The sequence below is a fragment of the Anticarsia gemmatalis genome, chromosome 18 (assembly GCF_050436995.1).
Source record: "Anticarsia gemmatalis isolate Benzon Research Colony breed Stoneville strain chromosome 18, ilAntGemm2 primary, whole genome shotgun sequence".
In the NCBI taxonomy this organism is placed as follows: Eukaryota; Metazoa; Arthropoda; class Insecta; order Lepidoptera; family Erebidae; genus Anticarsia; species Anticarsia gemmatalis.
Window position 1 is genome coordinate 1,440,381 of NC_134762.1, and position 16,675 is coordinate 1,457,055.

The 16,675-nt window shown below is 35.2% G+C and overlaps 1 protein-coding gene across 2 annotated transcripts; it reads left to right on the top strand.

Moving 5' to 3' along the window:
- The first annotated feature begins 7,586 nt into the window (after positions 1-7,586).
- On the top strand, positions 7,587-16,302 carry LOC142980599 (uncharacterized). 2 transcript variants are annotated; one of them, XM_076126068.1, is made up of 12 exons: positions 7,587-7,963; positions 8,513-8,636; positions 10,279-10,366; positions 10,649-10,754; positions 11,570-11,746; positions 12,134-12,289; positions 12,818-12,988; positions 13,678-13,827; positions 14,192-14,380; positions 14,755-14,910; positions 15,429-15,535; positions 15,809-16,302. In XM_076126068.1, the coding sequence occupies exons 1-12, from the start codon at positions 7,912-7,914 to the stop codon at positions 16,247-16,249; spliced, it is 1,917 nt and encodes a 638-aa protein (XP_075982183.1). In that variant the 5' UTR covers positions 7,587-7,911; the 3' UTR covers positions 16,250-16,302. The 2 variants fall into 2 exon arrangements, with proteins under 2 accessions (XP_075982183.1, XP_075982184.1); XM_076126069.1 differs by lacking the exon at positions 15,429-15,535 and having other exon boundaries at positions 15,809-16,027.
- The last annotated feature ends 373 nt before the right edge of the window (positions 16,303-16,675 follow it).

Consider the following 16,675-nt stretch of genomic DNA (forward strand, 5'->3'; position numbering starts at 1 on the left):
ACAAAAACTACTTTTCTGTATTAAAAAAACATTTAATTCGTTGGTTGATGTTTAACTGGTGATATAACCAATAATACATATATCCTTATCAAAATAAGTAAGTTCATCATCACGAGCATTTAATTTAGATTATTTTTGCAGTTTACAGTGTGTTATTTAGACATATAGTTTAGGAGATATCACGATATTAGTATTGCGGCACGGTACGGGCAGCGTCCCTACATAAAAAATAAATAATATTAAAAAGTAGATACTACGACTTTGATCTATACATATAAGACAAATAAAAATCTGTACATTACTTAAATATTTTTTCCAAAAACTGATAGGGGGGGCGATCAAAGAAGAGTCACAGAAACCAAAAAACATTTTAATATTTTAAACGCGGTTAAGGGAAAGAGAAGTTATTGTGAATTGAAAATTAGTACCCAATATGTGTTGGTGCGTTGACTGTATTTGTCGAAGTAGCGGGATACACGCCAACGAAGTTGCGCGGGTCAGCTAGTTAAATGATAAAAAAAGCTTTTCGATCTTTTTAAAAATCCTACACAATTCATCTCAATTCAACAACATCCAGAACCCCTAACTATCTAATCTAACCTTAAACCTAGCGGCATAACAGTCGCATAAACTACACTTCAATACACAGAGGCAAGTTGAATTCAAATAGTAAGTTATAAAATTTATTCCCTGACCGTATTATACTAAGGAAACTTAGAACGGTAGCGCGATTCTCTACTACTACCGATTAACAATCGGCAAGCTATTGAGAATATCGAATCAGCGCCTCTAGCGGGCGTAATGGGAACTATTTTTCCAGCGCACTTAAATGTCAAACTTGATTGTAGTACCGACCGTAGAGAATCGCGCTTCTGTAGCACAATTATCTACAGTAACAATAAGAGATTATATCGAAAACTTGACATTTAAAATGTACTAAATAATTGGTTGCTAAAACATCCGCTAGGGGCGCTGATCGGGTTTTCAAACAAATTTTCTCGATAGCTATACGTTTTCGAAGGTCGATAGTAGTAGGGAATGCGCCTCTGATGTTAAAACTCATATTCTATAACCAAGTAAGTTTCCAGTACAGAAACATATAAACTTTCCATGTAATGTTACGTTACAAAGTAAACTTTTCTATTTGCAAAACTTGTACTGAAAATACCGCATTCGCCAATAACATATCGATATCGAGAACAAGTATTCCTTCAGGAATTTAACGGTCCGTGCAGATACGGGCAGTGTAAAATATAATGTAATTTAGCTTTTTTTTTCCTTAGCCCTATAGAGTGTCCCACTGCTGGGCAAAGACCTCCCCCTTTACTTCCAAATCTGCCCTACCGGTGGCAAGATTCGACTAATATAGCATTTACTCATAATGTAACATAATAATATGACGTCATTATCAGAATGCATCGTTTTTTTAACCCACGGCTTAGCTTAAGTCAATTACAGCTAGACAGATTCCAACATTGTCTTTATGCAACTTCGGAGCGATTTTCTACCAATATTGTCTATGGAAAAGAAATTGTAGGAGTTGCGCCTCTAGCGTATAGCAAGAACTAAATGTCAAACGCTCGCTAGTCAACAATCTTGTGTCCAATTCTTTCCGCCAAATGAGAATAATCTAAATGAAAAATCTTATCTTAATCAAACTAGTTTCACTTAAACCAACTTTGATCATGCGCTAGTTAGTAATTTACAATTTGAGATTAGCATGCAATATAATATTTTTTTTCCTTAGCCTGAGTGTCCCACTGCTGGGCAAAGGTCTCCCCTTTTTCCTTCCAATACCCCTATCGTCGGTAAGATCCGACCAATATAGCATTTAATGTAACACAATATAGTTAACATCCGACCAATATAGTTTTTTGCATTTTACGTTACATTACAACTGTTAGCGCGGCCAGCTCACCACAATAACCGTAGCGCCATGTGTAGTGGATTCTTATATTACTGTGATGAACACGAGCATCTGTTCTGAGTCTGGTTATCAATTTATCTTTATAAGTATGTATTTAGCAGTACATAAGTGTGTTTATCATAGAAGCATATAACTGTTCATTTTGTTATTTGGTTAGCAAATTACAAGCTCTGCTTAGTTTGAAATTAAATGACTGTTTGAAAATTGTCCAGAGATATTTATTTAAGTTCTACGTGAATCTAAACGCTCTTTTATATGTATTTTGTATGCACAGAACACTTGTAAAGTATTTGCAAGTTGGTTTAATAATTCACCCCTTTGACAAGCTCTTAATAAGGTAAGTAAAATTGAGTTTTCCGACTTTCTGAAATACGTAACGTGTTTTCGAAATGTGCGCATTTAAAACGTGATATTAATAAAATGCGTTAATTTGACAGGATATATTAGATTTTTGTTTGTTAAGGTGTGTGGGGTGGTAATTAGATGTAACGTTGTGTGTTTGCGTGTGGTTTACTAAAACTTCCGTATAATGTTCAGTAGCTCGATTCTCTACCACTTTTCGACTATCAACAACCGGCTAGAAATTTTGTATGAAAATCTGATTAACGCCTCTAACGGGCGTCATAAGAACTATTTTAGCCGTACATTTTAAATGTCAAACTTTCGATACTCCACAGTACTGACTCTTGAGAATCGCGGTACTACAGGCACTGTGATCGGCACTCGGACAGAAACAGCCGGTGCGATAAAGTCTAGTTTTGTCGGGGTCTAATTTTATGTCTTGACCTAGAAAAGCAAATTTTGGCAGATTGTTATACATCATCAACGCATTTTTGGTGACCAATCAGAATGCAATCAATTTTATCACGTCATACCTACAAGGTACCATTAAAAATTATTATTTACGTAATTTTACTTCATCAAAATGATAAACTAAACAACTAATGATTATAGGTACAATCACTTAACCAGCATTGCCGCAACTCAGATTTAGAATTCAACCCACACCCAGCAATGGTATGAAAACAAAACTATATTCACATTACATCAGAACGCTTAGCTGCAAACGCAGTAACGAATGCACACGACGGCGTCAGTTTGTGCATTTGACAATGATTTATGACGTCACGTATTATGAATTAATCGCCGCCGACTGTACTAACTTGATGGGATATTAAGAGTTCTGCTTTTGATGTCTACGGATTTATATTGAGAGGAATTTAGAATGCTTTACTGCTTAAACTAGTAGCAGTTTATATACTTGACTGCATGCATGGTTTTCTACACGATTGTGCTTGAAATGACAATGGTTTCGATAATTTATTGTCTAAAATCAAATTACGACGACGGCGAGGCAGGCCGAGGAAACGTTGGCGTGACGATTTGGACGCCTATCTGGAAGGGTAGCAAGAGTTGGCTGAGGATAGAGACCGGTGGAGGAGTTTGGGGGAGACCTTTGCCCGACAATGGGACAGAAGAGATTAAAAAAAAAACAAATTATACCTATGCCTTTTTTACATGGGTTGCTTCCTCTGTTGCTCTCTAGGTAGTATATGAGATGGCCGGAGGTGGCTTGAGAGTGACTCATTTCAGGTTAATGTCAGGCTCGAAGATAAGAAAATGTAGACCACCGTCGGTACTACACCTAACCTCTCAATAGTCGGTTCAGTTATCCGTTCCACCTGGGTGAGAGTGAGGAATTAAACCGTGTGTCAATGTATTATGCAGTATGCACAGATCCACACAATTGAACACTGTAAACAAATTCTTGTACAGTTGGCTGGTTTCAATAAAACTGGCCGGCGGAGTCACACGTACGACATTATAACTAGGTATATCTTTTTTTACTTCTAAGGAGGTCTTTCTATTCTTTACCAGTTTACAGCATGCAAATAACCTAAACCTTTTTACTGAGTAATTACCGAAATTAACTACGAATACATATTCAGCAGCCCTAAAGAGCTTTGGAAAAACTATTTTGTATAGTCAAAGACTCAATGCAAACTACACATAGCACGATATATAGAAACTCATATTGCTGTATACTTTAGCAAAAAGGTGCATATATCAGGTTCATTTCAAAAACATAGCTCGGTATTTTTAATTTAATTTCACATCAAGGAGTCAGGAATTTGCGAAGCAGCTCTGATTACTATGTAAATCGACAGACGCTCAGCGTTTAATCACTGAAAGTTAAGTACAACTTTGAGTGAGGAATGCTCAGGATTACTTTAAATAATGCAGTAATCTCCTGGCTTCTGTGGTGTGAGAAGAGGTTTATATTAATAAATTTTTTTTATATGACTGCCTCTGTGACACGGTTGTGTATCTGACTGCTGATCGTGGGATCTGGGGTTCCGTTCCCAGGTTTAATAGACTGCTATTGGCGACGCGTGTTTGCATACGCCCCTACCTACGATTTCGGGTATAACATGCGTGATGGTATTAGTATTTTGAAAGCAAATTTAGAGGTCTTTACAAAATCTTACTACAAAAATCAAAGACACTTTTAAAGAGTTGTTCCATCTATGGATTATCTGCGGCTATGTTGCTTAACCTATCATTTACCGACTAGTAAGCACAACCAACTATAAGCGCTAATACACATATTAACAAACGGTAAAATTTTACACAAAATCCCGCACTTCCTGTATCGTTAAAGAAAAACGGTATAAAATTGCTGTATCGAAACTTTGTGAAATATGATTTCCTAATAGGCTATTTTGTGGAAGATAAGATGGTCACGTACGCGCCCTTAATGTAAACACCCTTAGTCCCGGTTTTACCAACGTCACCTAAATTCTGTTAACTGGCCCCTAGCCAGTTAGGGGAAGATTTTTGTTTCTCCAACATGTTGCTAAGTAGCTGTGCATTTGTGCAGTAAATTATTATTTACAACGACCCTGCTTATTTTAGTATAGTAGGATTATTTAGAGACATACAAAAACGTGCCTTTAGCCGGCTTCAATAAAAGAATAGGTTTGTAATTCATCTTTATTTTTTTTACATTTGTTACCTCGTAACTTAGTATTTGGACAATAAAATTATAATTATTTTTTATTTTTATGGTTTCATGGTGGTGCTTCTCCTATAGTCTCATTTAATTCCCATTCCTATAATCTAGATTTACCGAATAGTTTTTGAGATACCCTAAAACAGCTTTAATTGTATGCATTGATATTGGTCATGCATTTCCGAGGTAATAATAAACTGATATTTTGCTTTCAAATCGTTATTTTTCAGACTTACATAGGGAGTGTTTATGAAAAGGGCCTGTAAATATATAGGTCAGATACTTGGTCAAACTCTCAATATTTATGTAGGTCACCGTGACCTCACGCGGTAAGTATAATGGTGTTGTTATAGCCCCCATTCTGATAAGTATCTGTAAAAAATATCTTCGTAGTTTGGAGATTTTTTCTTAGTGATCAAACTTTTCGTGAAGACTATGGAGCCGCTTAAAATACTCTGTTATTGAAAATTGATATTGGTAGTATCATGATTAACTCAAATTATATATATCAAAAAATTTTAAGGCCTAATAAGACTCCGAAACAAAACTTTATTTTATCTGGACCTCGAAACCAAAATTGCTTTATTATCTAACTCTAAACTCTAATGACGCAACATACTATCATCAAAATCTAATTAAAGTAGAAAGGACCAGCTCCTTTTTAGAAGTCGGTTAAAAAACATTTTATATTTAGAATATATGCATACGTATTTAAAAGTATATAAGTATGTTTACCAGTTATTTGGTAACCAAAATACAAGCTTTGCTTAGTTTAGAATCAAATGACCGTGAATGAGTTGACCGATGATATTTATTTATTTTATCCATTGTACAGAAATTGCTCCAAACTAGGCCATCATATCCATAGTCGAATCTAATTTAACTATTACCGTTTGGTACCCAATACCATCGAGATTATGTTCAAACGTTAATTATAAGCAGCTGTACGGAATAGTTGACAAAACAAATTAATAGGTCATCTTAAAGCTATTTATCTTAGAAATCGCGTAGTGTCATTTTGTAAGATCTTTGGGCTACAAGATGCAAGTTTTTACGTTTTTGAACTATCGTAGATCGTACATTAATATCTAATACCCGTTGTATTAAATGATATATTTTACCAAAATCTGATCATAGGTTTAGCTGTAAAGTGTTGTATGACTTTCAAATTAATATTACTTAAAGTGTTTAAGCTATCGCGGTTAGTTATAATTAGGGATTGCAATACGGTATAAACCGGTCGGATCCGGCCGGATAGGTGCCGGTAGGTCTAGAAACACGCCGGATCCGCCGGATCCCCGGATCCGCCGGATTGCAATCCCTAGTTATAATATACAAATGCTATTATATGTATGTCTGTATATCTCATATGTATTATATATTTGTTTACGTGTAACTTCTGACTTTGAATTGACAAAGTATCTTAGTATTAAATAGCCAATTTATTGATAAAGGCTATGATAATAACAATCTCGCTATGACTAATAGAACTGAAGTAAAAAATACTAATAATATGAATATTTGCTGAATCAAATATTATAAATGTCGCTAAAATCTTATACAAATACCAAACGTTATCCCTTACAGCAAACTTAAGGTTCAAAACTACTAGCAATAATTCATCAAGAAATGATAACCGTCATTTGATGGGAATCCAGATAAGCGTAGTTTAAATTGAGTTGCGATCGAGTTGATACAGACCCTTAGGTGTGAAGTGATTTAGGGGATCGAGGTCATTATTGCCTAGTAGCTTGATTCTCTACCACTATCGACTATCGACAACCGGCTAGCTATCAAGAAATTTTGTATGAAAATCTGATCAGCGCCTCTACCGAGCGTGCGTCGTAGGAACTATTTTGGCAGTACATTTTAAATGTCAAACTCTTGATTCTTGACAGTACCGACTGTAGAGAATATAATCTATCTGAATATAGATTATAAACTATCTGTATATAAGATTTCATTAACATCAAACATATTTACATACATCCAACCACACAAACTTTCGCATTTATAATGTTAGTAGAATTACTCACATCTTTCTCAGGGAATTACATAGTTACGTTCTTTCATAGTATATAGCTAATTGATAATATATAAATACTCAGATCATTGTGTCTGTCATTATCATTTTCCAATAAATTATAAAGTTCGTCATGCATTGCGGAAAACCACTAAAACGTTTATATTTGTTATGGAAATAACAATATCATGTTGCAGAAATAAATTTAATATGTCATTTCGTAAAAACATTTTTGTCTAAGGAGTTGATATACTGGAACGCGATTCTCCTCATCGACTATCGACAACCAACTAGCTTAATAGAAAAAGAGGTATAAAAACCAAATCAGCGCCTCTAACGGGTGCTTTAAAAACTATATTTGCAGTACATTTTAAACGTCAAACGCTCATTACTCGATAGATTAATTGTAGGTTATCGTGCTTCTGATTTTTAGTCGAATATCGGCTATGAGGACGTCGAATGAAGGAAAAGTAGGAGTTGAAAGTCCCACCCATCCTGCCATTTCTACGAAAAACCGTATTTGTCATATTTCTACAACCCATTTACGTAGTTAATCATCGATATTGTCATGTTTTCCTTATTCTTTGTTCAAAACAATGTCGTCGATTAGTTTTATACCGACAGCTGAGTAGGAATAATATTATAAAATTGTACATAATATTTATATTAGTGTTAACAGTTTTTATAATTAATGTTATACGGAAATTTTACCGCGAATTTTGTTAGTTTAAAATCCGTTTTAATTCAGGACAATATTAGAAATAAATAACGCAACGCGAAAGCTTCCAAGTAAACGATTTTTGTATTGTACTTTTTGTTTTTGAAGTATGTATTGTACTGACAATCTGTAGTATACATTCTAAAGTGATATAAAGTGTTTGTGTGTCTTTTACGAGTACTTTCCTTCAATTGTTTTTTAAACATAAAGTTTCAGAGGATATCTACGTAATGGATTTTTTCATAATCATGTTCATCTGTACCACTTTGTTTAAGGCAATCTGTAAGTTATAGAATTTAAATAGTATATAAAACTAACTCCTTTTTATTCTTTTTTTAGTCTTCATCTTCTTAATTTCATTAATACATCTTTGCACTAACTTAAATAAAATAATCACTTTAAGCTTTGAGTATGTAGTCTGGGTGGTAGTGTGTAGGACCGCTGACACCGAGATCTCGGGTTCAATTTCCAGGTTGGACAAAGTGCTATTGGTATTTTTCTAATTTATATTAGATTATTCTCAATATTAGCCCGGAGTGTGGCAATTTCCCGGTATTTGGCAATAGGCTTGCCTTATTAAGTGGACCAACATTGTTGATGGCGAAACGTGGTAATAAATAAAGAATAGTATGCGGGTCTTCAAAAAAGAAAGTATTCAAGAAAATGTTTCCCAAGCAGATTAAAATAGGGGTTCAATGTCAACTGTTTTATTTCTAACTTAAACACGAGTGGAGCCACGCGGATCCACTAGTTAATTTGTAGTACATGTAGAATACTACCGTTTCACTGAGATTTCCCACAGCTATAATATGTAAGGTCTCTTTTTTTCAGATGCACAAAATATGTACGTTAATAAAATAGAAGCCGGTACTCATGAGCATTACCCACTACTTAAATTGCCGCTAAACAGTTTATTTGATATTACACTACAAAAGTGTTTTATCAAAGCGATAAGGTTTGTTCTAATATGTTTAATAATATTACAATTTAACCCTTTAATGTCTAACTGCTCGGCAAGGGTCTCCTCCCGTAATGAGGGAGGGATTAGGTCTTTTAGTCCACCACGCTGGCCGATTACCCGTTGTGGACTTTGCATACCTTCAGGAACTGTTCTAAAGAACTCTTAGGCATGCAAGTTTGCATCACGATGTTTTCCTTCACAGTTGGAACAAGTGATATATTTCTAACTACGAAACTATAAACTACTATAAACTCTATAACCACGAAAAGTCATTGGTGTGTTACCTCGAGTTCGAACCTGTAACCACTTGCGGGGAGGTATCAACATATACCACCGCTCGGCTATCACCGCTCTCTCTATAGCATTTTATAACTCCCTAACTCGCATAGCTGATATAAGTCAGAAGACCATGAGCGGGCTTATCACGTATATCAGCTGACTAGTGTTCGTCAAGTTGATGGTCACTATTTAATACGTTGCTGCTTTCGTATAACGTGCTAATCGCTATTTTCTAAGGAAGAAAACGATCAACATCATAGTGGCGTTCAAATAGTTGTCAACTGATATACGTGATAACCCCCTGGTTAAAATAGTATTGGGTTACTCACATGCATGGTGGAAAGGTGAGCTTCTATTGATACGGCCATGACTGCCATGATTCGGGTTCGAATTCTAGGTCGAGCAAAAAAGTCGTTTCTGAGTTATTCTGTTAAGTATCTTAAAAATATAATAAGAATGAAAAATACCTGAAAAATAATTTAATGTTATTTAAATATGCAACATAAATTATTACATATTATTATATTATTTTCTAATATTCCTTTTACATGTTTTTTTCTTTCCTTTTATTGTTTACGGTATATATTTTATCCTTACTTCAACATTTATATGTAATAATAATAATAAATGAATTACGCACATACTCTATCGCGCATGAAACAACAATCGCACGTGAAAGAGCGCGCGTACAAGGGGAAAGAAAAGACAACGCGCCGACTGCTGGAGACTTTCCGTCTTATTCATAAACACACTATAAACCCATTTTAGTTAAAAACCCACTATAATATGTTATCTCTCTTTCATTTCGCTAAGGAGTGAAAGAAAACACTTCAAAAGCCTTTTATAACTTCATATATTTTTATGAATAAGAGGGTTTATTTTTTACTGGATCAAGGATACTGCGATATGTGTGAACTAGCTCATACAATTGGGTCATTTATAAACACCAAAATATCTCGCAGGACTAGATAACTAGCCTCGAAAGTAAAAACTTTTGTTATACGTGTTTTCAAACACTATGAGACTATATCGACTTCGCTTGTATAAGTACAAAAAAAATGTACCGGCTTGAATGTTCATTATTTTATGCCAATATTAGGTAAATAGACTTGCATTTGTGACGCGCGCGGTTGGGGTGAACCGCAGACGGAAAAAAAATATAAATAGTTTTTTTTGTCATATATTAAATTATGTCAAAACTCATAAAACAAAAATTGTTGCTTATATAGTTAGCTATCTAGCAATGCAAGGTTGTTAGTGTTTAAAATTTAACCCTGTGAAAGCAATGCCATGTACATGCCTAAAATGTGAGACTTAAGAAACCCTGGTATCATCCTTCTAATCAATTTACTTTTAGGTGCCAAAGTTTCCTGTATGGAGAAATATTCTTACAAGATAAGAACACGTATGGATCTCCTTATCGGTATTATGATTGTTCTGTCCAGGTGAGTTACTACCTAAGTTTATACATATTTGCCGAAATGGCAACCAAGATCCTTTTTTTAAACGTTCTGTTTGAAGTAGTTTGCAACTGATAAGACGTTTCGTCAAAGCATCAATGTATTGAATAGTGACTATCAATTTGACGTACACTAGTTGCCAACTGAGATACGTATATGCCCGCTAATTAGCTTACAGTGTTTTGTCATTTTTAATCAATGTTGGAATGTGTGAAAACGACAACGAAATACTGTGTAACTAGGCCGTTTTTTTCTTTTAAATTTTAGGTTACAATAAAAGATAGTATGAGTGATACATGGATGTGCGAAATCGAACATTTTGGTAATGCCAAGAGATCATATTTATATTTCGATGTCGAAGTTTTGAATGCGAGTGAGTACAATATTTATATATATTTTTTATCTATGTACTAATAATAAACAGCCCGACCTGTGATATCCAAAAACGCTTTCAAAGATTACCTTCATATTTTAGCCATTTCACCTAAAATTGTATACTTAAAATATCCTCATTAGTTTCTCCGTGTATTGGTTCGCGTTTGTGTTCAATCGTATAATCGACTGCCGTGCAAGAGGTTCGAATCCTGGGTACCTTAATATATCAGCTTAGCCTTTCTTCCAAGCTATGTTGGAGTCGGCTTCCAGTCTCACCGGATGCAGCTAAATACCAGTGTTTTACATAGAGCGACTGCCTATCTGACCTCCGCAACCCAATTACCTGGGATAACACGATACCCTTCGGTAAGAATGGTTGTCAGACTTTCAAAAAAAAATCAAAAAAAAAAAAAAAAACAAAAATGTTTATTTCGTAATCTCGTACAACTTTTACAATAAATGTTACATAGAGACCTCCTTTTAAGTAAAAAATATACCTGTGCTAGGAGGTCTCGCTCTTCAATAGCAAAATATAAAAGGGTAAAGGAAGCAATATATAAAAGGGTAAGGGTAGGACTTTCAAGCTTCTGACTACTGTTAACGACTGTCAAAGATCTTCGAAAATGACAGCCGGGACCCACAATTTAACGTGCCTTCCGAAACACGGGGGAACTCGATATATATAAGATGGTCACCCATCAACAAATCAACCTCGGCAAGCATAGCTTAACCTCAGAGATCGATCCGCACGGCTGTTATTAACTAAGCCACAAGATCTTTAGAATACCTTAATAACTTCATTATTTTAAACAGAATCGCCGCAAACGTTGCTTGTGAACCGCGTAGTGCTGCCTCTTCAGAAACACAACGCCAGTACATTTTCAACGACGTATAATTATTTGAAAGGAGACTATATCGACTTGACTTGTCTAAGTCCAGATCCCAGATGTTCAGTTCAATTGGAATACGAAACCACCGATCCGTTATTTGGTAATGTATCACGAATTAAAAACAACAACCTAGTAGAGTGCCTTAGCACACACGATATATCTAGTTTATTTTCAAAATAAAATCAATTTAACGCATTACAGTCCCACTGCTGGGCCAGGATCTCCTTCCGTAATGAGGGAGGGGTTAGGCCCTGTGTCCCCCACGCTGGCCAACTGAGGGTTGCATATCTTCAAAACTGTTCTAAAGAACTCTCAGGCATGCAAGGTTGCATCACGATGTTTTTGACTGTTGGAACTAGTGATAATTATTTCTAATACAGTCATTAGTGTAATAAATTTTTGTATAGATCATGAATTTATACTTTGAATAACTCTTTCAAAGTATGAAACAAGACCCTCTAGTATAATAATTATACTTATTTTCCAGATTTTTTAAACAACACATCATCGAAGACAACAGTGGGTTTCCGAACAACTTTACAGTCGGAACACAACAGCACTCGGGTTTTCTGCAAGTATACGTGCTCAAATAAACCAATTGCCACAGTTACCTTAACATTTGTGTTAAAAAGTAAATTAGATGGTGAGTTTATACTGTATTTTTTCCCACTGGCTTTCTCAGTGTTGTAGGCTTTGCATTCCTCCAAGAACTGTGTTAAAGAACTCTCAGGCATGCAAGGTGGCATCACGATGTTTTCGTTCACCGCTAGAGCAAGTACTCGTTACTTCTAATTCACCTACTTGGTTTTATCTATGTAGCATAAAATCAAGTCTTTTACCATAGGGATAGGCAAAAACCAGAGAATTATATACAAATAACTTCAAAAAGTAATCGGTGTGTTGCCTCGGGTTTGAACTCTTGATCACTTGAAAGCAGGCGAACCTAAGCTAAATTCTGCGTAGAGTCTGTTTCATTAGCTATCATTGAGGTGCCCATAGCCAGTTGCGGTCACCGGTCAGTAAACGATCTATGCGGTAAACAAACTTTGGCGCGGTCATTCCATAGATGGGTGACCGCATAGTAGTATTTGAACTGGGCACGACAAGAAGAAGAAAAAGGAGAAAAAGATTGCAGGCTAGTTGTACTATATTTGTTCGTTTTTTTATTCAGGTATCGCAAATGTTGAAATCAATGGACGTATAGTTAGAGGCACCCGTTTGTCTACTAGCCCTGGAGTATACTACAATTATGGATATTTAATTAACGAACCTTTAAGAATTAGATGCTTTACTGAAAATCCAGGCTATACCGTAGCAACAATACACCCAGAGGTCATTAAAGGTAAAAAAATAAATTAACTATGACACCACGACGACACTGTTATAAATAAAATTAACACATTATTGTCCCACTGCTGGGCAAGGGTCCCGTAATTAGGTCTTGAGTCCTCAACGCTGGCCAAACTATGGGTTGGGACTTATCATACCTACAAAAGTTGTTCTAAAGAACTCTCAGGCATGCAATGTTGCATTACGATATTTTCCTTCATAATTCCAATAATGTGATAATTATTATTTTTGATGTACTATATGTGTTGCTTCGGGTTCGAACCATCGACCACTTGCGTGGGATGTGCATTTTTAGTCCACTCGGCTATCACTGCTCTAATAAAAAAATTAAATGTATTGGTTTGCTAATTTTATTTGAAATCATCGGCAACAAATCTGTAGCCATTCTATTCATTAATGAATCAGTCGAACAAATCTTAATATATATCATCAAAGGTGACTAAAAGACTGACTGGCATAGTAATCTATCAACGCACAGCCCAAACCACTGGACGCATTGGGCTGAAATTTGGCATGCAGGTAGATATTATGACGTAGGCATCCGCAAAAAGGATTTTGATTAATTCTACCTCCCAAGGGATAAAATTTTGTATGAAAATTATGTCTTAAGGCACAAACCAAGCGGACGAAGTCGGGGGCAAAAGCGAGTATTATAATAAAATATTTTCACAACGGTTTCAGAAACGCCAAGCATTGGTCAGGTAACAAACGAGATGTCGCCGACATTCAGATCGAAGTTGGTGTACATTATATACAAGAACACGAATGCTTCAAATTCAATCGAAGCAGAAGACCTTGTAATAATTACTTTTAAATTTCTGACAATAATTGGTAAGTTTCGAAAATTATTTTTATAGAGGAGGAAGTCTTCAAGTTATGTGTGTTTTTTTTAATTTTCTTCATATTTTTTTATATTCCCCTGAATTAGAATATAATTTATTTCTATATAGGTAATTTCTAAACGTAATCCTAAATAGAAACCAAAATTAAATTTTAATTATTAGCGTCAAATTTTGTATGAAAATCAGATCGCGCCTCTAGCAGGCTTTATGAGAACTATTTTGCAGTACATTTTCATTCTAGTGGGTAACACTATCTGTATAAAACCAAGTTACGAATATAATGTTTGCTAAAACGTCACAAATTGCGTATATAAAAGAAGTTTATATTGATTAAATTATTTTATGTTTTACAGAAACCAGTCAATTGTCAATAAATCTGCCAAGCGAGAATATTCTATTAGAATCATACAAGTATGTACATTTTTCGTCAAAATATTTAAACTACATCTATGAGTACTACGACGGCGATGAATTAAATTTGAACTGTTCTAAGAATTTATTAAGAGCTGATGATCAAGCATACATTGATTTCAACGGCACAGGTAAGTTTTTCTCTCTCTCTTTTTTACCGTATCACTAAGAGATGATTTTTGGAAATTCCACGTGGACAACGCTGCGGGCAGGTAGCTTTGTGCAATAAAATAGTGCAAAAGTCCACGCGATGAAGTACAGGCGGCCGCTAGTACAAAATACATTATCAGTATTGAAAAAGCAACTGCATAAGTCAGTTTTCCGTTAAACTTATTAAGAACTCTATATCGAAGAGTATCGTGTTATGACCCAGGTAACTGGGTTGTGGTCATGTAAAATACTAGTATCCAGCTGCATCCAGTGAGACTGGAAGCCGTTTCTAACGTAGTTGGAAGAAAGATCAGGCTGGTAAATTAAGTAAGTACTCAATATTCTTCTTTTTCAGTATCAAACACAACAACAAACAGTGTGAGCAGATTAATTAAATTAACTTCGGCAGATAACTATATGAGTTTAAAATGTGTACTATATAACAACGTCACGACAGATATCGAGGGCCAAATTAATATTCTGTTTCTCATGAAACCCATGGAAGAAGCGGGTGAGTCACTGAACAGTAAAAAATGCAATTCTACTACTTATATACATACATATTATATTCTATTTGTCCGACTGCTGGACAAAGGCCTCTCTCGTAGACATTATTTGGATATTTCATTACTGAACTTGCATCTGCAATATAATGTAAATTCAATGGTAAGGTATTGCAATTCTATTACCCACATACATACATATTATTGTGTCCAGTGGAGGTTACTTTTTAGAGTACTTCAAATATTCAGTGAGACTTGCATTTATGTATATAAAAATGTGTATTATTTTACTAGAATACCAGCCGGCTTAGCACGTATCTCGGTTGACAACTAGTGAACAATTGAAGGTCACTATTTAGCACATTGCTGCTTTGAAGTACCGTGTAAAATACCTACTATAATCTAAGGGAGATAGTAATTTAAAGCATATGGCTTTCAAATAGTAGTCAAATGGGATACATGGTACCCAGTACCTACATTTTGATTTCATAGTAAAGATTATAAAAAAATCTTCTATACATTTCAGATGAAATAAGTAACGGGCCAGTATTAGCAGGCATAATCATCGTGATATTTATAGTGCTGATCTGCCTCTTCACCATTATATTCTATATGGTGAAAAGAAAAACGCAGGTAATAAATTAATTATACCCATTAATGTCCCTCTGTTAGGCAAGGGTCTTCTCCCGGAATGGAGGAAGGGTTAGGCCTTGAATTCCGCAGGCTGGCCAAGTGCGGGGTTGGGGACTTTGCGTACCTTGAAGAACTATTGTTTGAACTCTCAGGCATTCACCTCGATGTTCTCATTCACATACAAAATTGGTGCTGCCTTCATTCACTTCATTCATTTCAAGATAAATACCAATTTTATGAAACAATTTATAACTGAATGTTTTCAATTTTTAGGAGCAAAATGTCGACAAATCGCGACTACAGGAAGATATTCCAAACCCACCATATCCTGTTCAATGGAATGATCGAGAAAAAACTATTAACGAAGAGGGAAGCAGAAACATCAGCCCAATCTTCAACACAAGAAATCAAACAAAATACGACGAAGAAGAAATTTATGTTAATACAAATATTGTTAAAGAAAATGACAATTCAAATTTGAATTATGCTACTTTAGATTTTCCTAAATCTACTCAATTTACTGATTATGTTAACAAAGTACCTAGAGTTTCTAATCATGAAAATACAACTTTATACGCTGAAGTACTGCCTGAAAGTGATATAGTTGAAAATGTATACAATAATGTACTTAATGACAATGAATATGTTAATAATTCTGGAAGAGAATATGTCGAACCTACGTATAGTGAGATTAGTTTTAAAAAACCGTTATGATATCATAGCAAGCTTCAATTAGAATATAGAAGAACAGAATATAATTAAGAATAAAACTGTGGTTGCTAATTTCTTCTTACTTTGTTTTAATCTTCCCTATTATTAATACAAGATGCGCCTAAAGGTAACAACGGCGACAATCGAAGACGACTTTAGTGACACTTGCCGGGTGAACTCAGGGTTTCGTATTTCACAGATACGCCAATACTCAGGCCGTTTCGAGCGAATTACATCATAATCAAAATAATCATAGAAATGTGGCAATTAGTCCAGTACCGAAGCATTAAAGAACTGTCAAAAGTATACTCGTCGTGGTCGCAGGCTGCTTCAGCTGACTCAGAGTCAACCTGCGACCATGGAGAATGCGTGTTCGCGTTTATTCCCGTATCCTATTATTATAATATATTATTATACTAAACATGCAAC